Source organism: Mastacembelus armatus, chromosome 12, assembly GCF_900324485.2.
Source record: "Mastacembelus armatus chromosome 12, fMasArm1.2, whole genome shotgun sequence".
Taxonomy (NCBI): Eukaryota; Metazoa; Chordata; class Actinopteri; order Synbranchiformes; family Mastacembelidae; genus Mastacembelus; species Mastacembelus armatus.
In genome coordinates this window covers 12,707,825-12,731,096 of record NC_046644.1, presented here as the reverse complement: position 1 = coordinate 12,731,096, position 23,272 = coordinate 12,707,825, and the positions used below count along the sequence as shown (strand labels likewise).

The 23,272-nt window shown below is 41.2% G+C and overlaps 1 protein-coding gene across 2 annotated transcripts; it reads left to right on the top strand.

The window, feature by feature from the left end:
* The first annotated feature begins 14,196 nt into the window (after positions 1 to 14,196).
* On the top strand, positions 14,197 to 22,785 carry tbx3a (T-box transcription factor 3a). 2 transcript variants are annotated; one of them, XM_026298352.1, is made up of 7 exons: positions 14,197 to 15,333; positions 16,351 to 16,618; positions 17,193 to 17,339; positions 18,132 to 18,208; positions 18,715 to 18,872; positions 19,381 to 20,021; positions 20,873 to 22,785. In XM_026298352.1, exons 1-7 carry the CDS (start codon positions 14,942 to 14,944, stop codon positions 21,317 to 21,319), a joined length of 2,130 nt encoding a protein of 709 aa, XP_026154137.1. In that variant the 5' UTR covers positions 14,197 to 14,941; the 3' UTR covers positions 21,320 to 22,785. The 2 variants fall into 2 exon arrangements, with proteins under 2 accessions (XP_026154137.1, XP_026154136.1); XM_026298351.1 differs by having other exon boundaries at positions 16,351 to 16,633.
* The last annotated feature ends 487 nt before the right edge of the window (positions 22,786 to 23,272 follow it).

The window sequence follows — 23,272 nt, the reverse complement described above, 5'->3', positions numbered from 1 at the left end:
TTGCACAGGCCTATGATTAGGAAGGTGCTGGGGGCAGCTGATTTGTGTAAGTGATTACTGTAAGATTTCCATTGAGCTGATCAAGCCAGAGGTTCGTTCTGTGTAATAAACTAAAGTGAAGGGTAGTTGTGATATAAATGTCTATTTTTAAGTGTGCAGTGTATTGAAGAAGTCAGCTTACCCCTTACTTCAAATACTGGCAATAAATTAGGATGGCAAATTGAAGTGCGACTAATTTAGTGAAAGAGATACATTAAACTGTAACACTTGATAATATTTCTCCATGGAATCCCAGTCTATTAATCAAAACCGTTTTACATTAAGAAAAAGTATCAAGAGCTCTTAACGCAAATCAAATTTCACTTAAGGGGCTAAAATTACCTTCATCAATTTGCATGAAAGCCACGGTAGTGGTCAAGACATCCATGTGATATCCAATCAAGACGGTCTAATCAGTATGTGGGTGTGGTCCGCTGTATCCCCAACAGTATTCCATTGATCCGAGCTCCAGGGCTGAGCTGCAGCAGTTGTGCAGGCCCTGAACTTGGTCATCTAACAGATATGTGATATTAGGATTCTTCTTCGAGACATCTCCATGGGGATCTGGTCAGAGGGAGAGAGACAGAGCAAGAGAGAGAAAAAAAAAAACAGACTTCAGATCAGCAGATCAATTTTCACTGGACCTTGAATATTTCATGTAGGGTGTCTTGCAGCAGACACGCAGATGGGCTAAATAACAGGTCAACAATCATGTCCAGTCACAAGCATACTTCTGATTGTGCATGCTTACAAATACACACACACACACACACTGAAAATTTGTACTCACTTGTACAACAATAAAGGATGTGTTTCCATCTAATTTTAAAATACAAATTGTATGGATCATGTTGGCCCAGCCAGGATGACAAGAAAGTGACATCCTAAATGTTACAATAACATTAATAATGAAAAATGACCATAGCCATAACCCCAAAATACTTCAATGGAAATACATGTTCATTATAGTGCTGCAAAACATAAGGCGCCATGTTTGTAGCGTATGACAACATTTCCGTGAGAAGATGTTGCACAGGCACACCAGCACACACGCACATACACACACACAGCCACTTCACCCAAAGGGCTGGGTTAAGAGAATCATGTCTGGATTATGTTTATAGTCACAGTGAACATATGGCTGGTATAAGGCTGTGATAATGATTCAGCCGGTCATAGAAGTGGCCACAAACATGCTTAAAAAGCCCATTGCTCCACAGAAAAAAGACCTATACCTGTGTTCGTAAGCGAAATTATTTGTTCATTTATGTATTTATGTGTTCTTTGTCATTTAATTCCAACTACGTAGTGCAAGGACATCAAATTTTGGAGCATAAATGTCAGATAATTCTAAAATTATTAAATTTAAATTAGGTCCAGTATAAAATGGACAGTAAATCAATCCAGAGTATCGTCAGTAACAATGCAACAACTTGACACGTTCTCGCAGCAGTAACCCACACCTGACCCCTAAACCTTCACCCACAGAAAGGATGTTGTTTCACCGACTGCCTTCAAATACTTTCCTCTCAGAAAGACATCAGTGAAACCAGAGCTTGTCAGGCCCAGTATTTGTTTATTAAGTATGCTCTTGGACTGGCTTACTCCCAAGATGGCTGTAACTGAGAGATTTGTTCATGTAGGCATTAGGGCTGGCTATCAGTGGTGAATTATTTATTGAAAAAAATCTTCCCTTCCTTGACGGATAGAAAGAATAGGGAAGCTCACTGACTGAGGAATGATAAAAATATTAAGCAGTGCACACTGACACTGAAAGCAGAAAAAAACTGATTATAATCCTCAAAACATTCATAGTGAAAAGTAAGTTTCTAGAAATACAGTGACATGACTTGGAGAAAAACACAATTGTGTGCCACAGCCCATTTGCAAAGTTTGACTTGTGTATTTTTAGAAATGCTTTGTTCTAGAAAAAAAAAAAAGATAATCATCAGTGCAGGCTCTATTACCACCGACAGGCATGTCAGGGATTACACAGAAGCAGTAGTTGCAAAACATGTGCTGATGGGACCTCCAACAATTGTTTGGCCGTGATAACATGCAACAAACAAAGAAGACACAAAATCGGACAATGAAAAACTCGGTTACCATCGATATCACTGCTGCCAGATTTAAATCACAAATGATTTGTTTGAATCAGAATAAATTACATTTGGTAATTTTCTCTGCCTGCTTTATTATGTTAGTTTTTGTAGTCTGCAGCAGTGAAAGAAAAAGAGACAGACAGAGGGGGCCTGGCTATTGTCATTCAAGGGCCCGAGCCATTTTGGAAATCACCGCTCTCGATTTGCTCCTGCTGCCTCCCTCTCTATATTCCCTTATGGCTACACTTAGATGGAAGGCTTCCTTTTATAATTTCCAAGTTGCACATTTGCAAACCAGCCTCCCTCACTCTCAAAATAACATACACATGTCAGAGGCTGTGTTGAAGGATTGAATGAGTTAAAAAAAAAAAAAAAAATGAGGGAGGACTGTTTGAATCCACTCACTAACTTTGACAAGACAACAGGAAGTGTCTACATTGATGAAACTATTTAACCCTTATTTAAAATTTCACCACAATACACAAGATGGGCTCTCCCAGGATAATTTACAGCTAAAGACATCTACATATCGGTGTTTAAGCTAAAAGCTCCTCCATTACCAGAAGGGACTAATAATCCTGATCTATGCCTGCTCACTCAGCAAATAATCAATCATGCTTCTTTAGTGTGTTTTAACTGGGATTTTGTTTTGGATATAAAGAAAATAAAGGCAAACCACTGTCTTACATATGTAGGGGCATCATTAAAGCCTAAATTATTTAATGTTGAGATAGGTTGAATTAAAAAGGCATATGGAGGCTTTTGTAAGCCTCAGATGTAATTTGAATAAAATCACTCTGGCCTTGTGACCCACGCTCATCTAAATGCTCTTAGACTGTCACACAAAATAGGACCACTAAAAGGGGTCCTATTTTGTGTCTTGGTCCATATTTCAAGAATAAAGTATTAGCCAAACATTGCTATCAGTCAGTCAATATTGTCACCCAATAAGGAGAAAAAAAAAAAAAAACTCCAGAGACCAGGGAGCAAGAGTGCAGAATATAGACTAACAACACAAGGCAACTGAAATAAGAAAACTGGGTAAAATCACAGATAATCTTTTAGGAGCTAAGCACGACCATGCAGACATCCTAATGTAGAGGAAATAGCCTGGATGTTAAGGCTTTAATTTGCAGTAATAGGGCAGAGCCTCCACAGTGTTAGGTTGACACTGAGGGAGCTTATTCGCATCAACAGGGCATGAATTGCACTGGCTGACCACTGGACAGCCTTTCTGTTTTGGACGCCAACAGAGTGACCACTGAGGTGATATGCCAGTGTCTGAGAGTGTGCATCAAAACCGTATTGGTGTCTGTGTATGAGAGAGGAACAGAGGGAGTGAAAAAGAAGGCAAACATGTAAGTGTGTGTGTGACTGTGTGTTGGGGGTGGGCTTTTGGAAAGTTTCTATAGTGGCAAATGAGCATGTTACCTTAAAAAAAAAAAAAAACATTAACAGGAAATTAAAATTGTGTGTCCCAGCTGTTGTTGTCCTAGCTCTTGTATATTTTATCATATTATGTCTCTGTTTACACACTTCTATCTGCCGGGACACACAGTTTGTATTTTCAGACTTATTCTCACACCCCTAATGGTACCAGGGAGTATTTTAACTATTAAAAACAAGTATATATTTTAAAAACTCCTTATTAATTAATCAGAAATTGCATATATAAAATATGAAATGCATTTAAAAACTCTATGTACACAAGTGTCACCTGTTAAAACTTAGCCTTCAGTTACTGCTGCAAACAGCCATCAGGTGACGGGACACAAGTGATAGTATAAAGTAGAAAGTACAGAGATATCGGCCTTGCAAGAGGAAAGGGAAGGAAAAGGCTGGAAGACAGGACTGATTATCCAGATCTCCATGTCGATGGAGTAATAAACTGATGATGACACTGTCTCTGCTCTAATGTAATGAAGTGAATTGACCAGGTTAACAGGCTCTGGATGAGACCTGCACATGTACCTTACTCAGAGAAAATGAGAGAAAGATTATTTTGAGGTTACAACATGTTTGAACAACCATACAGAGTCATAGCAGAGTGGCTAATCCTACAGGCAGACAAGCCCCATCAGTCTTGAGAATGAAAGCAACAGGTAAAATGGGGGTCAAAAGGAAGCTGGTACTCCATGAGTGTGCAACCTATTTATGTTAGGTCATGCAAAGACATTACAGTCATTTACAAATGTGTGTTTTGGTAGGACATGTGTGATATTGTGCTAATAGAGCCTAAATTATCTGAGTGCGTTCTAAAATAAATAAATATCTGCAGTCACCTTCTGCACCTCAGTCTGTCCTGTTGTGCGTTCAAAGCCTCTGAAAAGAGGTTTGTAGTGAAATAAGTGACTTGTCATCGTGTTACAAATGTCCCTGAGAAGCCCCCACGGAGTCTCTCAAACCGGCAGCCTTGACATCAAACACTCGTCATCATTTACATGACCGGGAAGTGTCCAGAGGAGTGTGTGTGTAAGTGGCTGAAAAAGGATGACCAAGGAGAGCCACCCTCGCTGCTGCGACATATTGCTCCTGGATGCGTCCTGCCTTTAAGCGTGGAGTTTGTGCGCGCCAGGCGCCGAGGAGAATAATCTGTTTACAGTGTGCGCGTTGACGGTCATTTTTATGATGTTGTTTAATCCACAGAGGTGGGGGAGTGGGCTGTCTAGCAGAGCTCCAGACAAGCTGGCTCCAGTGGCCATCTCTGTAGGCTATAGGCTCCTCTGTTTGAGCAGGGAGACAGGTGTAAATCTCTCCAGCGATCTTTACTCTGCACTCTCCGCGACACTCACCTGAAGGTAAATAAATGGTTTATGGCCAAGTAAATGAGCCAGCACTCTCTTTTTGTGGGCTTGTGCACAGAAAGTGAACACCTCTGGGGTAGCTGTCACCGTCCAGCAACGAGTTGTACAGAGAAAAGACAACACTGCCTATAAAATGCTAAAGTCTGTAGTCTAGGAGCTACACATACAGGGCCTATATATTTTTATATAATCATATAGCAGGATCAATATTAATAAATACACCCATAAGACATTTTCCATAACCAGCAATTTGCCGAAATGAAAGTTTCTTCCAAGAAACAATTAAATTCAAATAGAAAAAGATGGAATGGGTAAACGCCAGAATTTATGCTTTTATTTTTACAACGAGGCTGTGAACGTGTGTACAATTAGTTAATCTGTCAACACAGTTTGAAGCAAAATGCTGCATTTACAGGGAATATTAATAATTAGCCAACTGCCTTCAGATTTCCTGGCGGAAATGTTTGGGTAACCGCGTTTGAATACTTGCACACATTCATTGTAAATCGGTTTTGATACCCAAAGGTGATCTCAGTGCCCCAGGATCACATTGCCACATTGTCATGCGGCACCCCACGTCACGCAAAGTGTGTGTTTGTAACGAGAGAGAGAAAGCAGGGCGCTATTATAGCACCGTTCAGTAAAGTAGGTCTGTGCCACTCTTGATTAGGGATTGTTCTCAAAAGATGGTTGCGGACATGAGATAATGAGGTCCTGTGATAACGCGGGTCTCCTTTAAGTTTTCCCATGAATCGAGACTGTCGCCAGTTCACAAAACGACACTGTGCGTCGGCACCAAGCTACTCACTTCTCATTTGTCGAGTACAAAAGCTGATCCACCCCAAATCCGCACTAACAAACCAGGGGCCGGGAGCAAATCATATAATGTTCAGTCGTATTCACTTCTCCACTAATTAACTGGAATCCCACCTTATTCCTAAATACAGTGACCAATTAAACTACCATGTATGTCAAAGGTCTATGGGGCCACACTTGGTCGCCAGGAGCATTTGTGAAGGTCTGCAGCTTCACTATGGGCAATGGATCTTATTAGGTGGATGACCTCAGAGGAAATGTTGCAGCCTTTTTCACTGCCCCCAGTCGGAAACTAAGAGGTTTCCTAATCGGATTTTTAATTGGTTGGTTGGTTGGTGCTTGTGCGCAATGGAAAGAATCCGATGTTTGTATTTTAGCGCAAATCCTTATTTAAAAAAAACAAAACGGAAAGCCCGTGAATGGCCTAGACTATTAGATGGATTGGTACAATCTACGTTTAGAACCAGTCAATGGCTCCTGCAGGGGAACAAGGTGCCAGGTTTCGGGCTTAAAGGTGTAACAATCCCTGCGTCATAATAAAACTCAGGAGATGCTCTGTGTCACTACATGGAACAAGGGGGGTATAACAACCAGCGCCTTATAATGCAGTCAGCAAATGTTGTACTTACTCTGTAACTACATGGAACAATCGATTCACAATCATTGCTTTGTATTAAAGCCAGATGCTGTACTTACCCTGTAATTACATGGAATAAGGGAGATAATAGTTGCCCTTTAATTACAGAGAAAAGTTTGGGGAATGGCCTAGTTTCTTAGTTTGACACAGAAGAACAAACTAAAATCAAATGCACTTCTATTGTCAAAACGTCAAAAAATATAACAGACTGCACAGAGATCAGGGTTCAATGTTATATCATGTTATATTTGGTTTTGGCCTACTTCCATGAGGGGGAAGTAGGAGCTGGTCATGTTATGACGCATAATAACATCTATTTTAACATATATTTTGCGAAAAACACAATAGTATGGACATTTCTAGGTTGCAAGGAGAGCGGGCACAATGAGAGCTGCAAGTAGGTGATAAAAATCAGCATCCACCAACCTCAGTCTGATCAAATGTGTTTTATCATCATTTTACACAGGTAATTTCAACAATTTCAGACGACTGCAAAGCTTCTGTTCAAGCAGCATCTTAGTCACTCTTTTCAAAAGTCAGAGTGGACTAAATGAAGTTATTCAGGCTGCCAAAACCACAAATGACCATCAAACCACCACACTTAGCCCCACTCAACGGGCCACGGTCGCATTTTTTTTTTTTTTTCTCCACGGAAAATATACATATGCTCCTTTTTGCAACAGTTGCACACACTCAGCCTCTTCCGTGCTTATTCGAGGTTACTGTAGAATCCAGTTAAGCCAACCAGGTTCAGCTTACGTTCAAATACTCCCCCTCATTACCCAAAAAAATGTCTTTATGCAAAACATCTGTAGGGACTTCAATAAATGAAAGCACAGCTCCTAACCGCATCCTACTTATTTTGATTTTCATGTGGTTTTCGTGTATTGTCTAACTTAGTAAATACGGCCAGTCTCGTATTTCAAATGTCACAAGTCTCTGACGACTTGCAATTTGAACATGAAAAAGCAGCAAAGGCAAACAGCTAGTAAAAAAAGAGGAGGGGGGTGGGGGGGGGTGACTCAGAAACTGTTTAACTTGATTCACATTTAACTCATAATAGATCCAAAGAAAGAAAGTTTTTCATCCCACGCCTACACTTGGACTGCGGCTCAATAATACAAACTATAAGCTGGCAAACTGGCAGATTTGTGTCAAACCTAATAGACTATTAGACTAACAGGTATTACAGTAGACTTATCAATTCACATATCCCATACACACGCCAGTGTGCACCAAGACACACAAACCTGTAGACGCACACATTAGAGCCTATATTACAAAGCAAAGAGGCAACTTAATCTGTTTCCGGTGTAAATACATAGTAAATTTGAATATTATTTAAATTAGCCTATTTAATTTCTGATTTTTAGTCCAGAGTGAGGAATTTTCAGCCCTAAAACCATGGGTGGTAATAAAAGATTTGTTAAAAAATAAAATACTTTTCAATCGACAAAATATTTGCACAGAAAATTTGTGGTTGTCGCTTAAAAATTATGATGAGCATCCATATTTTTATATGGCATGCAAATTCATTTATATAAATATAATATATCCTGATTTATATGCCAAGCGTGAATGTAGTTAAAAAGTTTTATGTTCTGACAGTAAAGAAATCGGAAATTGCCTCTCTCTCCAAACAACTTATTGCAAGGCTCCACGCCCAGAGGAGTTTACTGCGAGTATTTACAAAGCATCATGGCTTCAGCAATTGCAAAAAAGGATCCGTCCATTGCACAGAAGAAGCACGTAAGGGGGGTTAGTGCCCCCCCTTACGGGGGGGGGGGTCAATTGACCGCACTCAACTTTGCGTCTGCTTGAGCCAGCCGCGTACACTTCAAATTGTTGTTCTCGCTACCGACAAACCCGTTAATTCAACCAGGAGCTGGTCATGTTTCAGCAGGAGCCGAAAAAAAAAAATAACCACCAACTTACAGGAACACTTTTGTCAGACCGCAAAGGTTTTTTACCCATGAAGAGCTCCCATGTGCCCTGAACTCTCCGAAAATAACCTATTCCCCGAACATCATCTAACACCTGTTGCTTTTATTTATCATGGAGCATGAGAAAAAAAAGTCTGAGCTTTAATAGAAGCTGAGTCAAAGAGAACCGGTGTAAATTGAGATGTCTAATATTTTAAAAAAGAATTCCCTGAAAATGTGTCTGAAAACCTTGTTTCTGATCAATTACAGTAATGCAGGAAGGGGAATTTGACAACCAGTGGTTATTTTGGATTTGAATTGTTTTTAGCACTAATGTATAGGATATTTACTCAAAAGGAAATTCTGAGCTTGTTGTATTTTTGAATAAAAACTATAGAATGAATAGAACAAATAGATTTTTTGCTTTATAGGGAGAGAGTTACCTTTTCTTTGAGGTACCCAAATTGAAAAGATTATGATCAAAAGGTGCTCAAATATGCAACAACAAATCCATGTTGCAAGTCTGTGCTGTTTAAATCCTTTAGCCACTGCTTCACCTAAACAGAAGAAAACAAAAAAATCTAGTGTTGCTGCGAAATCCGCACTGAAAAGGCTGGATTATAGGCTCAGGCGTGCACATAGCACCTGTAGGGAGTGGCTGGAGAATCTTTTTCAGAATAATCCCAGTCGATCTGCAATGAGGTTCTGCAGGAAAAATGACAGACTACCTGAGGCACACATCCAGGAAGACCTGGCTTACCTTGAGGGGAACTGATACCTCAGTGAGTTTTTACAAGGTCATTTAGGAATGGAGGGGGGGTACTGATGTTTATGTAGCATAACTGTGCTGCAAAAGTCCTTAACTGCATTTGAGGAGCTGCCTTGAAGCCACAGGCCCAGCTATGATGTGGTATATCTGCGAGCATAACCACAATGCCAGAACCCTCCTTATTTCCTATTGAATGTCTATAGTACTTACCATGGATTTACTTTAAAGATTGGTATTGCACTTGATCCATTTACCTCAATCACCACTCTTAGTAACAGAATGTCTGATTAGGGGCAGAAAGACATAAAAGACATGTATTCAACCATCCCGTCAGTGGAAATCAGCGCTGGTTTCTTTTAACCAAGTCTTTCAGACTGCATGGCACTTGCTTTTCCGCCTATGGTTTTCCATTTCAAAGCCCTCTGTCTCCATGTAAATGCCAAAACACAGTAATCCAATCTGACCCCATTGCAAATTTTCCAGAAACTATTGGGGGGCAGTGGGGTTGACATGAGTCACACACTTATCCCACTTAACCTCTAGAGAAAAGCCACCCTAACCCCTTAGCCCAAGCTTCCCTTGGTGGAGGAATGCACTGATTTATACCACACTCTTCTGAAAAGCACTGGGTCCTTGGGTTGGACTCAATGGCAAAACCTTGTAACTTCATAAGACTGTAAAGTCAAAGCAGTACAAAGCTGATGGCAACGCTTGGGAAGCTAAATGGACTGCAGATACCCACATTAGGGCAACTCCCTACCCACTGCAGCATACAAACCTAAATACTTTTTGATTCAAACCCAGGATGGCCCCTAACTGATGCATCTCATGAACGGAGCAGGAACATATTTATACTGTGCTAACTTGATGACAAATAACCTGAGGATTCTTCTGTTTCTCATTTGCTATTGTTTGCTTTTTCGCATGCAAAAGTGGTTCCAGTAAGATTCTCAGTGCACAGAATTTAAGGGGAAAGATGCTTATCGGGTGGTGGTACAGAAGGCAAGCTAAGGACTTTTGACACATGGTCCACATCTGAGGCATTTACCGTGAGCATCTTGGTCACACAGCACGTAGCTGCAGAGAAAGCCTGGTGGCTGTTTGTGGGATTGAGCAGACAAATCCCCTGCATTATGCGCTACAGGTGATGCATGCCACTGGACTGGTTTGTTCTAAAAGTGCTGTGAATAATTTACCTTTAAAGCAGCTGTTCAGTCCTTACTATTCCACGGCAACAGGCGATAATGAGCATATTTTATTTTAAGTGAATAAGAACCACTAAGAGAGCTTTTGGTGGCCTTCAATGCAATGCAAAGTTAATGAGAAAATTTCCAACTTAAATTTTTAGGCTAAAACGTACAGATATGAAATAAACGTCTTGTCACATTTTAAGTCATACCTCAGGTTTAATAGCAGAGTTCCAAATCACCTTATCAGCTCATAACTGTGACACTGATCTCAAATCATTTTTGCTTTATGAATGAATCAGCTTGTTATTTACACTTTATGTCATGTTTTTCCTATTATTTATATATATTAAAAACAGTGCATGGAGAAAATGTGTTGCCATATTAGGACAATGGATCAAACGTTTTTTTTTTTACTACAGTTGCCTCTTCAACTATGTGGTAGTAAGCCTAAAATTAAAAGTTAGGAGTCTGTGTCAATGCTCAACATCATCCAACTGAGCAAATGTCTCCCGGCACTCCTACATTTTCTTTGTCAATCTGTAATCAGTGCACTGCCATCAGTAAGCACATCCCCTAATTAGCAAAAATTGTTTTTCATCAATACCAATAAGCGGCCACTGCAGCAATTGATGAGAGCAAAGGTTGACTTGCCTAAAAACGCCTGACGGGGACAGTTCATCAGCAAGTAAAATGTTTATCATTCCTCCAGCCAAATGACTTAAATGTATGCAATCTTGGAAAGTGCATTTTACAGTCTGCACAATATAGTTTCAGTGAGTCAACTCTAGCCCTACCTAAATCTTTTACTATAATTTTAAAGTAATTTTACTGTCAATTGAATATCTCCCTCTGCACTTTTGTATTAGGATGTCTATAATAATAAAGCTTGGAGTCATTATAGTAGTTGAATATACTAATCTTGTGATGTTTCCTTTCCCTATCATGTCGTGTTAGGGCTGATGACTCTCCAGACAATCTCCTCCAATCAGGACTGGTGCCACCAAGTCTGTCCTTGCTTATCATTAACAATCTGCAAATAAACAGGACAGCATACATTACATCACTTGCAGCTCCATGATCAATTCCAGGAATGTCTTTGAAGCTTTGCTTAATGATCCTACACAGTACAGCTGCCGTGTGTAGTGAAGGCATTTAGGCTTCATAACCCATGAACTTAATGCAGTTTTTGTTATCTGTTAATATCGGGAGATTAGCAAAGTGGACACATAGTACTACAAATATTCAATAAAAATACTCAGGGGTAGCACTTGGAACTAATGTCACTGCAAGATCATGTAAAAGTTGTGCTTTCAGCACATTTTGAGAATAACGCCAGCGGATAGTGCTGCATGATGTTTTTACACATCAGACTGGTTTAAAACACAAGCTGTGTTTTCAGAAATCAGCTCCCACATGGAGTGAGATCGTTTTAGAGCCTGTCCAGACAAATATACTGGCCCTTTCGACTTTGCATGATTTTACACAGATTTTTCCATGATCTGTGTGGATGTATAAAAGGGAAGCGCTGACAAAGTTGCTTTCATCAATCAGTAGTGTCAGCTCAGGACCTTTTACAGCCGCTTTGAGTCCTTGAGAGCCCTAACCCTGTAAAAGTTTATATAGGGTATGGACCATTCTCTACATGCTTAGTTAATGAAGCCAGCTTGGCCATAGAGACTGAAAGACTGCCACAGAGTCAACACTGCTTCCTATTTGGTGACACCTTCCACTAAATTGAAATGTGCTGCTAATGGGGATGAGTGTTTAAAGAAGAATCAGCCCCAGTAGTTGACACAGACCTGACCTCAGTCTCACAAAGAAAAGGGTGGAAGGCCCCAGGTAGGCTGGCAGACAGCAGCGCCTTAATTGTTAGACACGAAAAGGTTTTGCTACTGGCTTTAGCTGCTGAAGCTCATTCGGCCCGATGCTGCTGTGGCTTATCAACAGTTATCACATTTGTTTTCTCTAGAAAATCAATAATGTGTAAGGCATGAGCCAAATATCCTTCTGTATCTTCCCTGGGGAATATACTGTATATACATACAGACCACTCCACTTTACACACATGCTCACATATATGGACATAGACGTAGACACAAACACAAACACAAACACACACAAACACACAAACACACACACACACACACACACACACACACGCGTCTGAAACAGGCAGGACTGACCAAAACAATACAGGCTGCCTTAAACAGCCAGTGAGCAACAAGTACACCTTTCAGTGCTTCAGAGATGCATTTATCTTGAGGGAGTGATGCAAACCACCAAACAGACCACGTTGCCATAATTCCACCCAGGCCTATTGCTTCTTTTGCGAGGGCTCCTCTCAACATGGTCCTCCTCAAGGACTTTGAGATCCACCACCGCTCTGGTCCCCGTCTGGATCCACGGAGACAGACAATTGACTGAGAATTGATGGTCAATGTTTATCCAAGGTGGCTGACTGGCCACGGCTCTCTAGTTTGCTTGTGAATTTGTGGTTAAACAGCATTTTTACAGAGCACTAGAGTGCACATCCTTCCAGACGCTCTGTGGTGAAGCAAATTAAGCCACTGCACTTTTCGACGATCAGCTAAAATCTATAAGCGTTATTCCTGATCACGGCTTAATCGTCACAGTCATGGGACTGATCAGACCTGCAGACTTCAGTATAAAGTACAATATGACAGCTGTTGTCTGCTTCACAAAACAAAACAAAACAAAACACAACATTCCATAGAATTAAAACGAGCCTGGTATTATCACTAACGCCTGCTTGGTGCAGCCTAAACTGCTGTCACTTTCTAAACTGGGACTAAAGTTGAATTGTTTCCCAGAGATAACTGTGCCGGGAAAGCGCACTATATTTAACACCACAATTGATTGGTAAGATTCAAAAGAGCGACGTTTTGTTATAATAATGGATGGCACAAACTGCCAGTGAACACAACACATCCTCACATAGACTCTGCTCTTCTGTTTTTGTTTTGTTTTTTTTTTTGTTTTTTTTCGTGAAAACGTGTGATTTGGAATTTTGTATTTCAAGTCCAAACGAAAATATCTCATCCACTAAAGAGTTTCCCCTTCATCCAAGTGGCCTCATCAGCCCTTCATGTTTCATTAATAGGAGATGCGAAATACATTTCCTTCACTCACACAGACTCAAATCCACATTTAGGTTGTGGAGATGAAGACACAATGCCTGAATATTCAACCCAGATGACGATACGCAAAAGATAATAAATAAACCGTGTACGTCCACACGCCTTCATAAAAAAAAAAACCACTAAACCTGCATAAATACAATAAACAATTATTCAGCATCGTCATAACATTCTTATTAACATTGCATGAAGTTATCATCGAGCGCCTCATCCCGTCACCCGCTCAGATTTTCCTGAGCTATGATTTCAAAGGAGGCTGTTCCAGGAAATGTTGGCTGCTCGGCTGCTTCCCGGTGCTGTTAAATCTGTGCCATCTCATTGATTACTGTCAAATCACCAGAGAAAATATATTTATTAAGGATGAATGAATTTATATTCGCGACACTCAAAGCACTGTGCCGTGGGACAGAGGAGGAAGTCAACAGCCCCACGGATCATAACATCTCGCCGACAAAGCGAGCCGGTTTCCCGGCTTGGCTTGTCTGCTGACTCCCCTTCTCTGGCTCTCACAGACCGAGCGATAGCGCAGCTTCTGTGACGACGCTGACATATTCACACAACACTCAGTGAGGCAGGGTGGGTGTTTTCACGGCAAAGCCCTTTTGAGTTTCCAAACACCTTTTTATAAGTCTGAAGTCTGTCCCCTCCACCCGACCTGTTAAAACCACGCCCCCGCAGCCACACAATTGGTCCGAAAGCGTCAAATAGCCAATCAAACGGAGCGCTCCTACACGTAACATGCAACACATCCACACAGTATGAAGCCCTATGGGCCACAGAGGCGCTAGGAAAATCACGGAGCTGGGACCTTACCACCTCTCTCTCTCTCTTTTGCTCTCTCTCTCTCTCTCTGGCCGTCAGCGGACTCTCCTTTCTCTGCACACGTCTTTCACTGAAATGTGCGTGTGCGTGAAAGAGAGAGGAGGAATAAAGTGTGTGTGGGTGCGTGTGAGGGTGCATGTCCGGAGCAAGTAAAGGCAGGGGGATTATTCGGCGCTATCGAAATATTTCAACACGTCGCCCTCGCTGCAGGACTGAAGCCAATAAGAAGGAACGCATTTTAACAGGAATGCCGATATTGTAAACAGCAGCAGAAGAGAAAGAATGTACTGCAGTCAATTAAGTGACTCACCCGAGTTGGTTTAATTCGACTAATGTCCGCAAGCCGGCGAGACACAGAAAGGTGTCCGATTTGCGTCAGCTTCTGAAGAAAATCGCTCTCGCAGCACTCCTGAAGATTAATGGAGAACATCTTTACATTTTTCTTTTCCGACTTTTGATCTGAAATCAACAGACGACCGTAGAGGGCTTCGCAGCAACTTGTGAAAAATCCGTGGATGCTTATTTCTTCAGAGTTGAAGGAGGAATTTCCGAAGCTTTCCCCACTTTGTTTTTTCCCTTTTTTATTTGGTTTTTATTTGCTCCTCTCGCAGACGCAGGCTTCCCTCTTATTAGAAATAGTTTCACATCCAGCCGCTCGTCTACATTTGTTGCCTGCACTTGGATGAACTTCCTCATGAGAGATCCAGTCATACAGGGATCAAGTATGGCATATCATCCGTTTATACCTCACCGGGGTCCGGAATTTGCCATGAGTGCAATGCTGGGTCACCAGCCTCCTTTCTTCCCGGCTCTGGCTCTTCCTCCCAGCGGCTCCCTCTCTCTGCCGGGCGCCCTGGGAAAACCGATCATGGACCAGCTGATGGGAGCCGCGGAGACCGGCCTACACTTCTCCTCGCTGGGGCATCAGGCTGCGGCCGCCCACCTCAGGCCTCTCAAGACTCTGGAGCCTGAGGAAGAGGTGGAAGACGATCCTAAAGTTCACCTGGAAGCCAAGGAGCTTTGGGAACTCTTCCACAAGAGAGGCACTGAGATGGTGATCACAAAATCCGGAAGGTGAAACTGAGTGTGTGTCTGTGTGTGTGTGTATGTGTGTCCATCCTGAACATGTAATATATTATTGGATACGGAGAAGCCAGTTGGTTGATATGTCACAACGGAGGGATTTGTTTATATATGCACATAAGGACTCCTGTAGACCTATATATATATATATATATATATATATATATATATATATATATATATACACACATATCTCCACTTCCTGTGGATAATACCTGTGTTTATCGTACCGCTCCCAAGCTTTTCTCTTAGTCTAATCTGCATGAATTCAGTTTGCACTGCAGCTGAAGTGTCTCACAAATGTCTTGCAGATATGAAGTTTATTGGGACATAATCTTTTTGCTACAAAATGAAAACATAACCCCCAAAACTATTATGTTTGGTTTGATAGGGAAAAAAGAGAGAACAGTGAGATGAAGCAGGCAACATGGTGCAGACTCAGCTCTGCGGTAAATACACTGTGTTCACTGTGCTAATGAGGTGGAAATCACTTGTTAGGGCTAATGTTGTTTTGTAAAGCAAAAATAGAGATTAGGCCTGTGTCTGTTTTATTATTAATGTTGAGCTTCTTCTTCTCCACTTCCTTTCAACTTAACGGATCTATATTCATTTCCTGAGATGATAAAAAAAAAAAGATCTCATAGTTAATTTTCATGCTCAGGTTGTCAAATCTTCGCGTTGACGGATTACTCCATTGAAAAGTCAACTCTGACTGTGTGGAGCAACAGGGACAATGTACAAACATGGCTGCCGCGTGTACTGTAGGCCTTTCAAAGTATTAAAAATGAAAACACCGTCCTCGCAGTACTGACCTCGGCCCTACTGGGGATATAGGAGCCTGAGTTTACTCAACTTATTTACTGGCAGACCCCTGTTCAGCAGATATAACACGTCGATGTGATCGTAGAAGCAAAGCATTAATTTCATCTCTAACACTAGTGCACTTTGTTCATATGTGCCATGTTCGCCTCCAACCCAGTGCTTATCATGTGTTTTCATTTGTCACAGGCGGATGTTCCCCCCGTTCAAAGTGAGGTGCACTGGTCTGGATAAGAAGGCCAAATATATTCTCTTGATGGACATAGTTGCAGCCGACGACTGCAGGTACAAATTTCATAACTCCCGCTGGATGGTGGCAGGAAAGGCCGACCCCGAAATGCCAAAGAGGATGTACATTCACCCGGACAGTCCGGCTACTGGCGAACAGTGGATGTCAAAAGTCGTCAATTTTCATAAACTCAAGCTGACAAATAACATCTCCGACAAGCATGGATTTGTAAGTTCAACTAATGTATGTCATTTTTCCTATTTATCAACATACCCTGGTGTGATAATTTACATTTTGATGTTTGTGATTTATTTTTCATTTAATTTCAAAATGTATTTTCTGGGAGACCTGACAAACATAGCACGTCATTACAAAACTTGAAATTACAAATGTAATTTTTTAAGGAAATCTTTTTTATTATTATTGCATACATAAACTATGGCCTAATTATTAAACAAAACAATTAAGCTTGTATCTACACACACACACACACACACACACACACACACACACACACACACACACCGCTGGATTCATGCATAATTTAGAATTGATATAATTTTCAACCAAAAATGATTTTCATGATATTTTTTTAATAATTTATAATTATTTCAACACAGCAGCATTTACCACATTTAATTTCTCTAAATGATGTTACTTTTAAAAAAGGTTTAATTTTGGGAAAATGTGTCGCGTTGTGCTATAAAATCACAAAAGTCAGTGTTACTTGAATAGTGTGCTAATCTTTGTGTTTGTATGTGTGCCTGTGTGTGTGTGTGTGTGATTGTGTGATGTGTTGCAGACTATTCTTAACTCGATGCACAAGTATCAGCCCCGTTTTCACATTGTGAGGGCCAACGATATTCTTAAGCTTCCGTACAGCACCTTCAGGACGTATGTTTTCCCTGAAACGGATTTCATTGCCGTGACCGCTTATCAAAATGACAAGGTAAGCGCAATTATTGCTCACAGGCTTATAAGGCTGAATGTTTTCTAAACTGCACCTTCCCCCTCAGACACGGTCTTTTTAATGCTCTGCAACACTTTGTCGTCATAAAAAATGAAAGACATCATATTTGTTTGAGCCTGTGGAGGATCACTGTGTGTGTGTGTGTGTGTGTGTGTGTGTGTGTGTGTGTGTGGGGTAGCAACCCCTGTGGTAGGAAAGTAACAATTCTGAGGAATGCTGTACAGGTTATCTTCCCTTTATTTAATCACGTGGAAGGGATTTGGCACAGACTCAGACTCTCTCTCTCTCTCAGTGTGTGTAAATCTGTGCTGTTGAGTGGGGAAAATGGAAACAAGAGGGGGTTCATATTTGTTGCGTCAGAGTGTGCTGCATGGTAACATTTTATTATCTGTAAGACCTTAAAATAGTGAAAATCTCCCCCTAAGCTCTGTGATATCTCTGGGAAAGGATGGCACCACCTCCCCCCTCCCGTGTGCAGTGGTAACACTGACGGGGATGGAGAGGAAGTGCTTATGGGAGTAAAGTTTTACAAAATGGAAAAAAGTGCCATTATGACTCATGTAGTCTTCGTGTGTTTTGTTTTATCTGTAAAACCAAAGCTGTCTTGCCTTAGTAGCCTGTTTTAGCTTGTTGGGACAATAATAGTCTATCAGTGAATTGTAAACTTGGATAAACTAGGCCCAACTTTTTTACGCTTTACCTGCAACTGTACAATGACACGAAGTGTAATTTCGGGTTGTTAATATTTACACGTGTTTGTATTTATTTCAGATAACCCAGCTAAAAATTGACCATAATCCATTCGCCAAAGGATTCCGTGACACGGGCAATGGAAGACGGGAGAAGAGGTACGTGCAACCTTCAGATGTCTTAATTTTCATACACGTACACGGGCAGTGATGTTGGTGGATTAACCCCGCAGGGAGCCTGGTTCTCCACAGTTTCTGATCAAACAGCATCAAAGTCTAAAACGTACTGTAAGTTACTTAAGCCTGGTGGATTGGAACAGAAGGTGGAACAGCTTCACTTTTAACTTGCTGTTTTTGCTGCTAGTTTAGCTTAGTGAATATTTAAAATGATACATGTATTTAAATACATTGATATTTTAAAATATAAAGGTGCCTGAATTAAAAATGCACATGTGAAGGTGGACAGACACACGGGCCTGCTAGAGCATTGGCGCTGTAATGGATTTTATTGTTATTATTTTCACCTGCTGCATAAGTGAGTCAGACCAGGCTTTGTCAGGTCTCCAGTCTAAATGCGTTTCCACGCCATTCATCGTGCTGCAGATATTATTTCTGACCTGAGAGATGTGACCACGACCAATAATAACCTGAGTGCTTGTGCGCAGGAAACAGCTGGCTCTGCAGTCCATGCGTTCATACGAGGAGCAGCAGAAAAAGGAGAACGGGGCTTCAGACGAGTCCTCTGGAGAGCAGGCTTCCTTTAAATGCTTCGGCCAGGCCTCGTCCCCTGCCGTGTCTACCGTGGGCCCCCCACACCTGAAAGGTATGGGCTCACAGACCTCACAGTCAGTCACAGCTCCGATCACAGGTCGTGTGTAAAGTCGTAAAATATGTGTTGTGGCAAGATTTTTACAAGGTATGCGTAATGTGTAGAATGGGAGCAAACTTTATTAATATAAAGCAGTTACAGTCAATGAAGAGCTTTGAATATTCAATTATTACTTGTGATGAGACTATGCACACTGGGGGATTTGATAAAGCAGTCCTTAAGACATCATGGGAAAATGAACATACTAATTGACAGTCTGCTACAAGTTATTTTTGGTCAATCTGCAAAACACTAAACAGCATAAATTCACGTTATTATAAAACGCAGACGATTTGTTGTTGAATAAATCATCATAGAGAAGTCCTAGTGCCAATGAATGTCCCATGGGTCTATGTCTACTACCGCCTGTGGAAGCCACCTGTAATAGCTGTGGCTGCTATTTTTATGATCCATCAGTGCGCAGAAATGGGACTGATATTCTTCTCCTCCTATATTTGTACAGATTTCTGCGATAGCGACGATGACAGCGACGATGAGAGCAAAGATGGACACAAAGATGGTCCGGACTCCAGCAAGATTTCCACGACTACGGAGGATGGGAAGGATCATGAGGCAAGCCCAGCCAAGGGTCATCCCTTTAGTAACAGTGACTCTACCAGCAGGATGCGAGACAACGACCCTAGGACTGAGAAAAGCCAGGCAGACTCCCGACAGAGCCCCATTACGGTCATCTCCAGCACCACCCGCTCTGGAGAAGACCTCAAGAGCCCGAGCCTGGATCAACCCAAATCGGACGAGTGCAGGTCAATAAGCAAGGACAGTTTCATGCCTTTGACTGTTCAGACCGACAGCGCGCACATAGGCCACGGCCACTTGCATAACTTTGGATTTCCAACGGGTTTAACAGGACAACAGTTTTTCAATCACTTAGGAAGCGCCCACCCGTTTCTCCTGCACCCCAGTCAGTTCAACATGGGAGGTGCATTCTCAAACATGGCCGCGGGCATGGGGCCACTATTGGCAGCTGTGTCCACGGGAGGGGTGAGCACCATGGACACGACAAGCATGGCATCACCCCCGCAAAGCTTGACGGGAGCGCCAGGTCTACCCTTTCATCTGCAGCAACATGTCTTGGCATCACAGGTAAAACCAGTTTTTTTTCTGGGCATATGCCTGTTGGCAGCTTTGAGTAAAGCACTTGGATTATATAATAAAGCAGACTATAGGCAGTGGAGGCCCATATGCCACATTTAAATAGATATAGATCTGTCTTTAATATTGTCCTCATCATGTTCCTGTGTGAGATTTCAAACATATCAGATTTTACGCACGAATTTGCTCACATACGTTCTTCGGGCATTTGTTTGCTTTGGTTAATTGCCAAATAGGTTTGTATACAAAGGAAAGGAAACGATAGGCTGGCTGACTACGCTGTTACAGGGCGCGTTTCATTACCTTTCTCTTTTAAGAAAAACAGATTTTAACGCAATGGCAACAGTAAGAGGTGTTAGTGGCATTTTTAAAAAAATATGAGCTCATTTAATCTGTATCTTAAAACCACGTGAGAAACTTGTTTTAATAAACAACAAATTTCTCTTTGTCCCTGTATTAGCGCAAGAGTTGTATCTGACACTCTTCTTGCCTGATCACAGCATCAGGTATTAGAAATCTTAGAAACATTTAAACACGCACCAACCAGGTTGACATACCTTGTGATAAAGCTTTGCTTTAGAATATTTTCTTTGGACTAAATTTGTGGAAAAACCCGTGTGACCAAGTTTTGTTGTCTAAAAGCGCCACAGAGGCTTTGCATCATTGTTGAACTGGAGATATTTGGAGATAAAAATCTTTACCAAGGACAGTGAAAGTAAAGAACAAGAACTGCCTGAGGGAGGTCGCTCTGAAGCATTGTTTTCACACATTTGTTCCACGTTTGCATTCAAAACACACGTTACCAGGCTTGGCTCTCACTCCGTCTCTCGATTTCTCCACAGGGCATTGCCATGTCTCCGTTTGGCAGTTTATTTCCATATCCGTACACGTACATGGCAGCAGCTGCGGCGGCCTCGTCCGCTGCTTCCTCCTCGGTGCACCGGCATCCTTTCCTGAACGCAGTGCGCCCCCGACTCAGGTACAGCCCTTACACCCTTCCCATGACGGTACCGGACAGCACCTTGCTCACCACCGCCATGTCCTCCATGACCGGCAACTCCGCTGAGCTGAAAGGGGACGGCATAGTCCCGGCCAGCCCCGTGCCCGCCGTCACCCTGGATTCCACCTCTGAGGTGACCAGTCACTCGTCCACCATGTCCTCCGGCTCGGTGTCAATGTCTCCAAAAACGTGCACGGAGAAAGATGCCGCCAACGAGCTGCAGAGCATCCAGCGCCTGGTCAGTGGACTTGACTCAAATCAGGACAGGCCACGAAGCGGGTCCCCTTAGGAGTGTTTTGTCTTTTTTTTAAAAAAAAAAACACACCACCTGCTGCTGGTTTCCTTGTTATCAAGAAAAGTGAAAAGCGTTAACGGAGATGAAGACAATAACAGCAGGAATACAACCCGGTAGATTAATGCTGTTTAAAAAAATAAAAATTAAAAAAAAAAAATTTAAAAATATATCATGAACTTTTAAACATTTTAGTTTCTGAAATGCACTTTGGTTAATACACCTCCGTTATGTATATTTTTCTTTTTTCTGCCTTTTTTCCCCCCTTTTTGTTAAATTAAAGACTTTTATCCTGTCATTTGAATACCGTACAAGTATTGAAACTGAGAAGTTGGCATGGGTGTGACATACAGATTTAGGAGAAGTTGCTGCTGTGTCCTGTCTCCTAATTTTTTTATTGTACACGGGGAGAAAAGGTGTTTGAATATGCACTCTGAATTGATTTGACTTATTTAAATTCACTACCGTTTAAAGACTGCTGTATTTTGTCTCACAACAATAATTGATTGGCCAAATGTTGCATGATACACCCCGTCAAAAAAAAACAAAAACAAAAAAAAAAACCCAACGAATGATATTTTAATACAAAAAACAAACAAAAAAACATATGGACAGGTATTCTGTTTTGAATGGAATTAACACACTCCCTTTGCCTTTTTTTTTTAAAATTAGGTTATCATTTTAAAATCAAATGTGTTTTCTCTTCATGTCTCTTTAAAATAAAAGCAGGCCTGGTGAAATTTCTGGTGCTCCGGGAGAAAGAAAGAAAGAAAGAAAGAAAGAAAAAAAGAAACAGGCCCAAGCGTGTGGAATTGAATCCAAATGTCAAACAGGCAAAGGGAAGCAGAAATTTACAGTAAATATAAAAAAAAATGAAAGGTGGTATTGATTATATAGCTGTACATAGGTATATATAAAATATTTATGTAATTATTTCATATTGTTATTGCGTGTAAATACAACGGAGTAGTTTGTTTCTAGGGATCTGTTAATTTATTGTCAGTATACCTGTGTAAAGATACTTTGTGGGCTATTATCCTTTTGTTGCCATTTGCGTTTATACCCCTTTTAAAATATGGACTTTATGCCTCCCCACATATCCACTGAGCTAGTTACTCTCACTCATGTGCCATTGTATTTTCACTTCTTGTCCCGTGTGTGAAGTGCTACTGTTTCAGACTAATGGAAAAGCGACAACGCACTGCACCAATGGCTTGAAACAATATTGTTTTTATATATGTATCTATATAGATATATAGATACATATATATATCTATATATTAAAGAGCAAAGAAGTGTCGTTGTGTGGCAAAAGTGGACTATTTTTCTGTTTTTTCAAATACTTACGAACCTGGTCGTAAAAAGTGCCGCATAATCGAAAAATATGAAGGTTTCTTTTGTGTTTCTTAAGTTGTCAGTGGGTTATGTTGTATTGGAGTTACGTCTAGTTTACAACATCAACATCGTGTTCTTGAAAGTTTCAATAAAATATTGAAATGTAGTCTCTCACTGTGCGTCCCTCTCTTGATCCAGTCATACATTGGAACCGTTTAGGACCCTGTCACCTTGGCTAATTTAAATAAGTTGGTTTAAGGCTGGCATTGTATGAGACAGCCTTATTTCTTGCACAAATTGCTGGCCGGAGTGAGCATCAAGGTTTTGGAAGCTGAGGGAAGGCTCTTTGCCTACTTCGAGATGGCCGTCTGGCCTGCGTTCAAAGAGTCCAATTAAGACATTTAAAACGTAGAGGCCTGAGATTCCTACCTGGACCAGGAGCCTCGCGCGCTATAGCATACCTGATCCAGTTTGATTAGTCTTATTGGGGTCAGCTGCAAAGTAGGACGCTTATCTTGAGTTAAAGTTTTTTTTTTTTTTTTTATCAAATCATAAAATTGCTTTAAAGAGTATCACATTAGGTAATCTGGCCAATTTGAAGTGACTTTTTATTAA

Coding starts and splice junctions, on each gene's coding strand:
- tbx3a (XM_026298351.1), top strand. CDS start 14,942: ATGAACTTCCTCATGAGAGATCCAGTCATACAGGGATCAAGTATGGCA. Junction 18,209..18,714: donor AATGGAAGACGGGAGAAGAG/GTACGTGCAACC, acceptor GCTTGTGCGCAG/GAAACAGCTGGCTCTGCAGT. Junction 18,873..19,380: donor GGGCCCCCCACACCTGAAAG/GTATGGGCTCAC, acceptor ATATTTGTACAG/ATTTCTGCGATAGCGACGAT.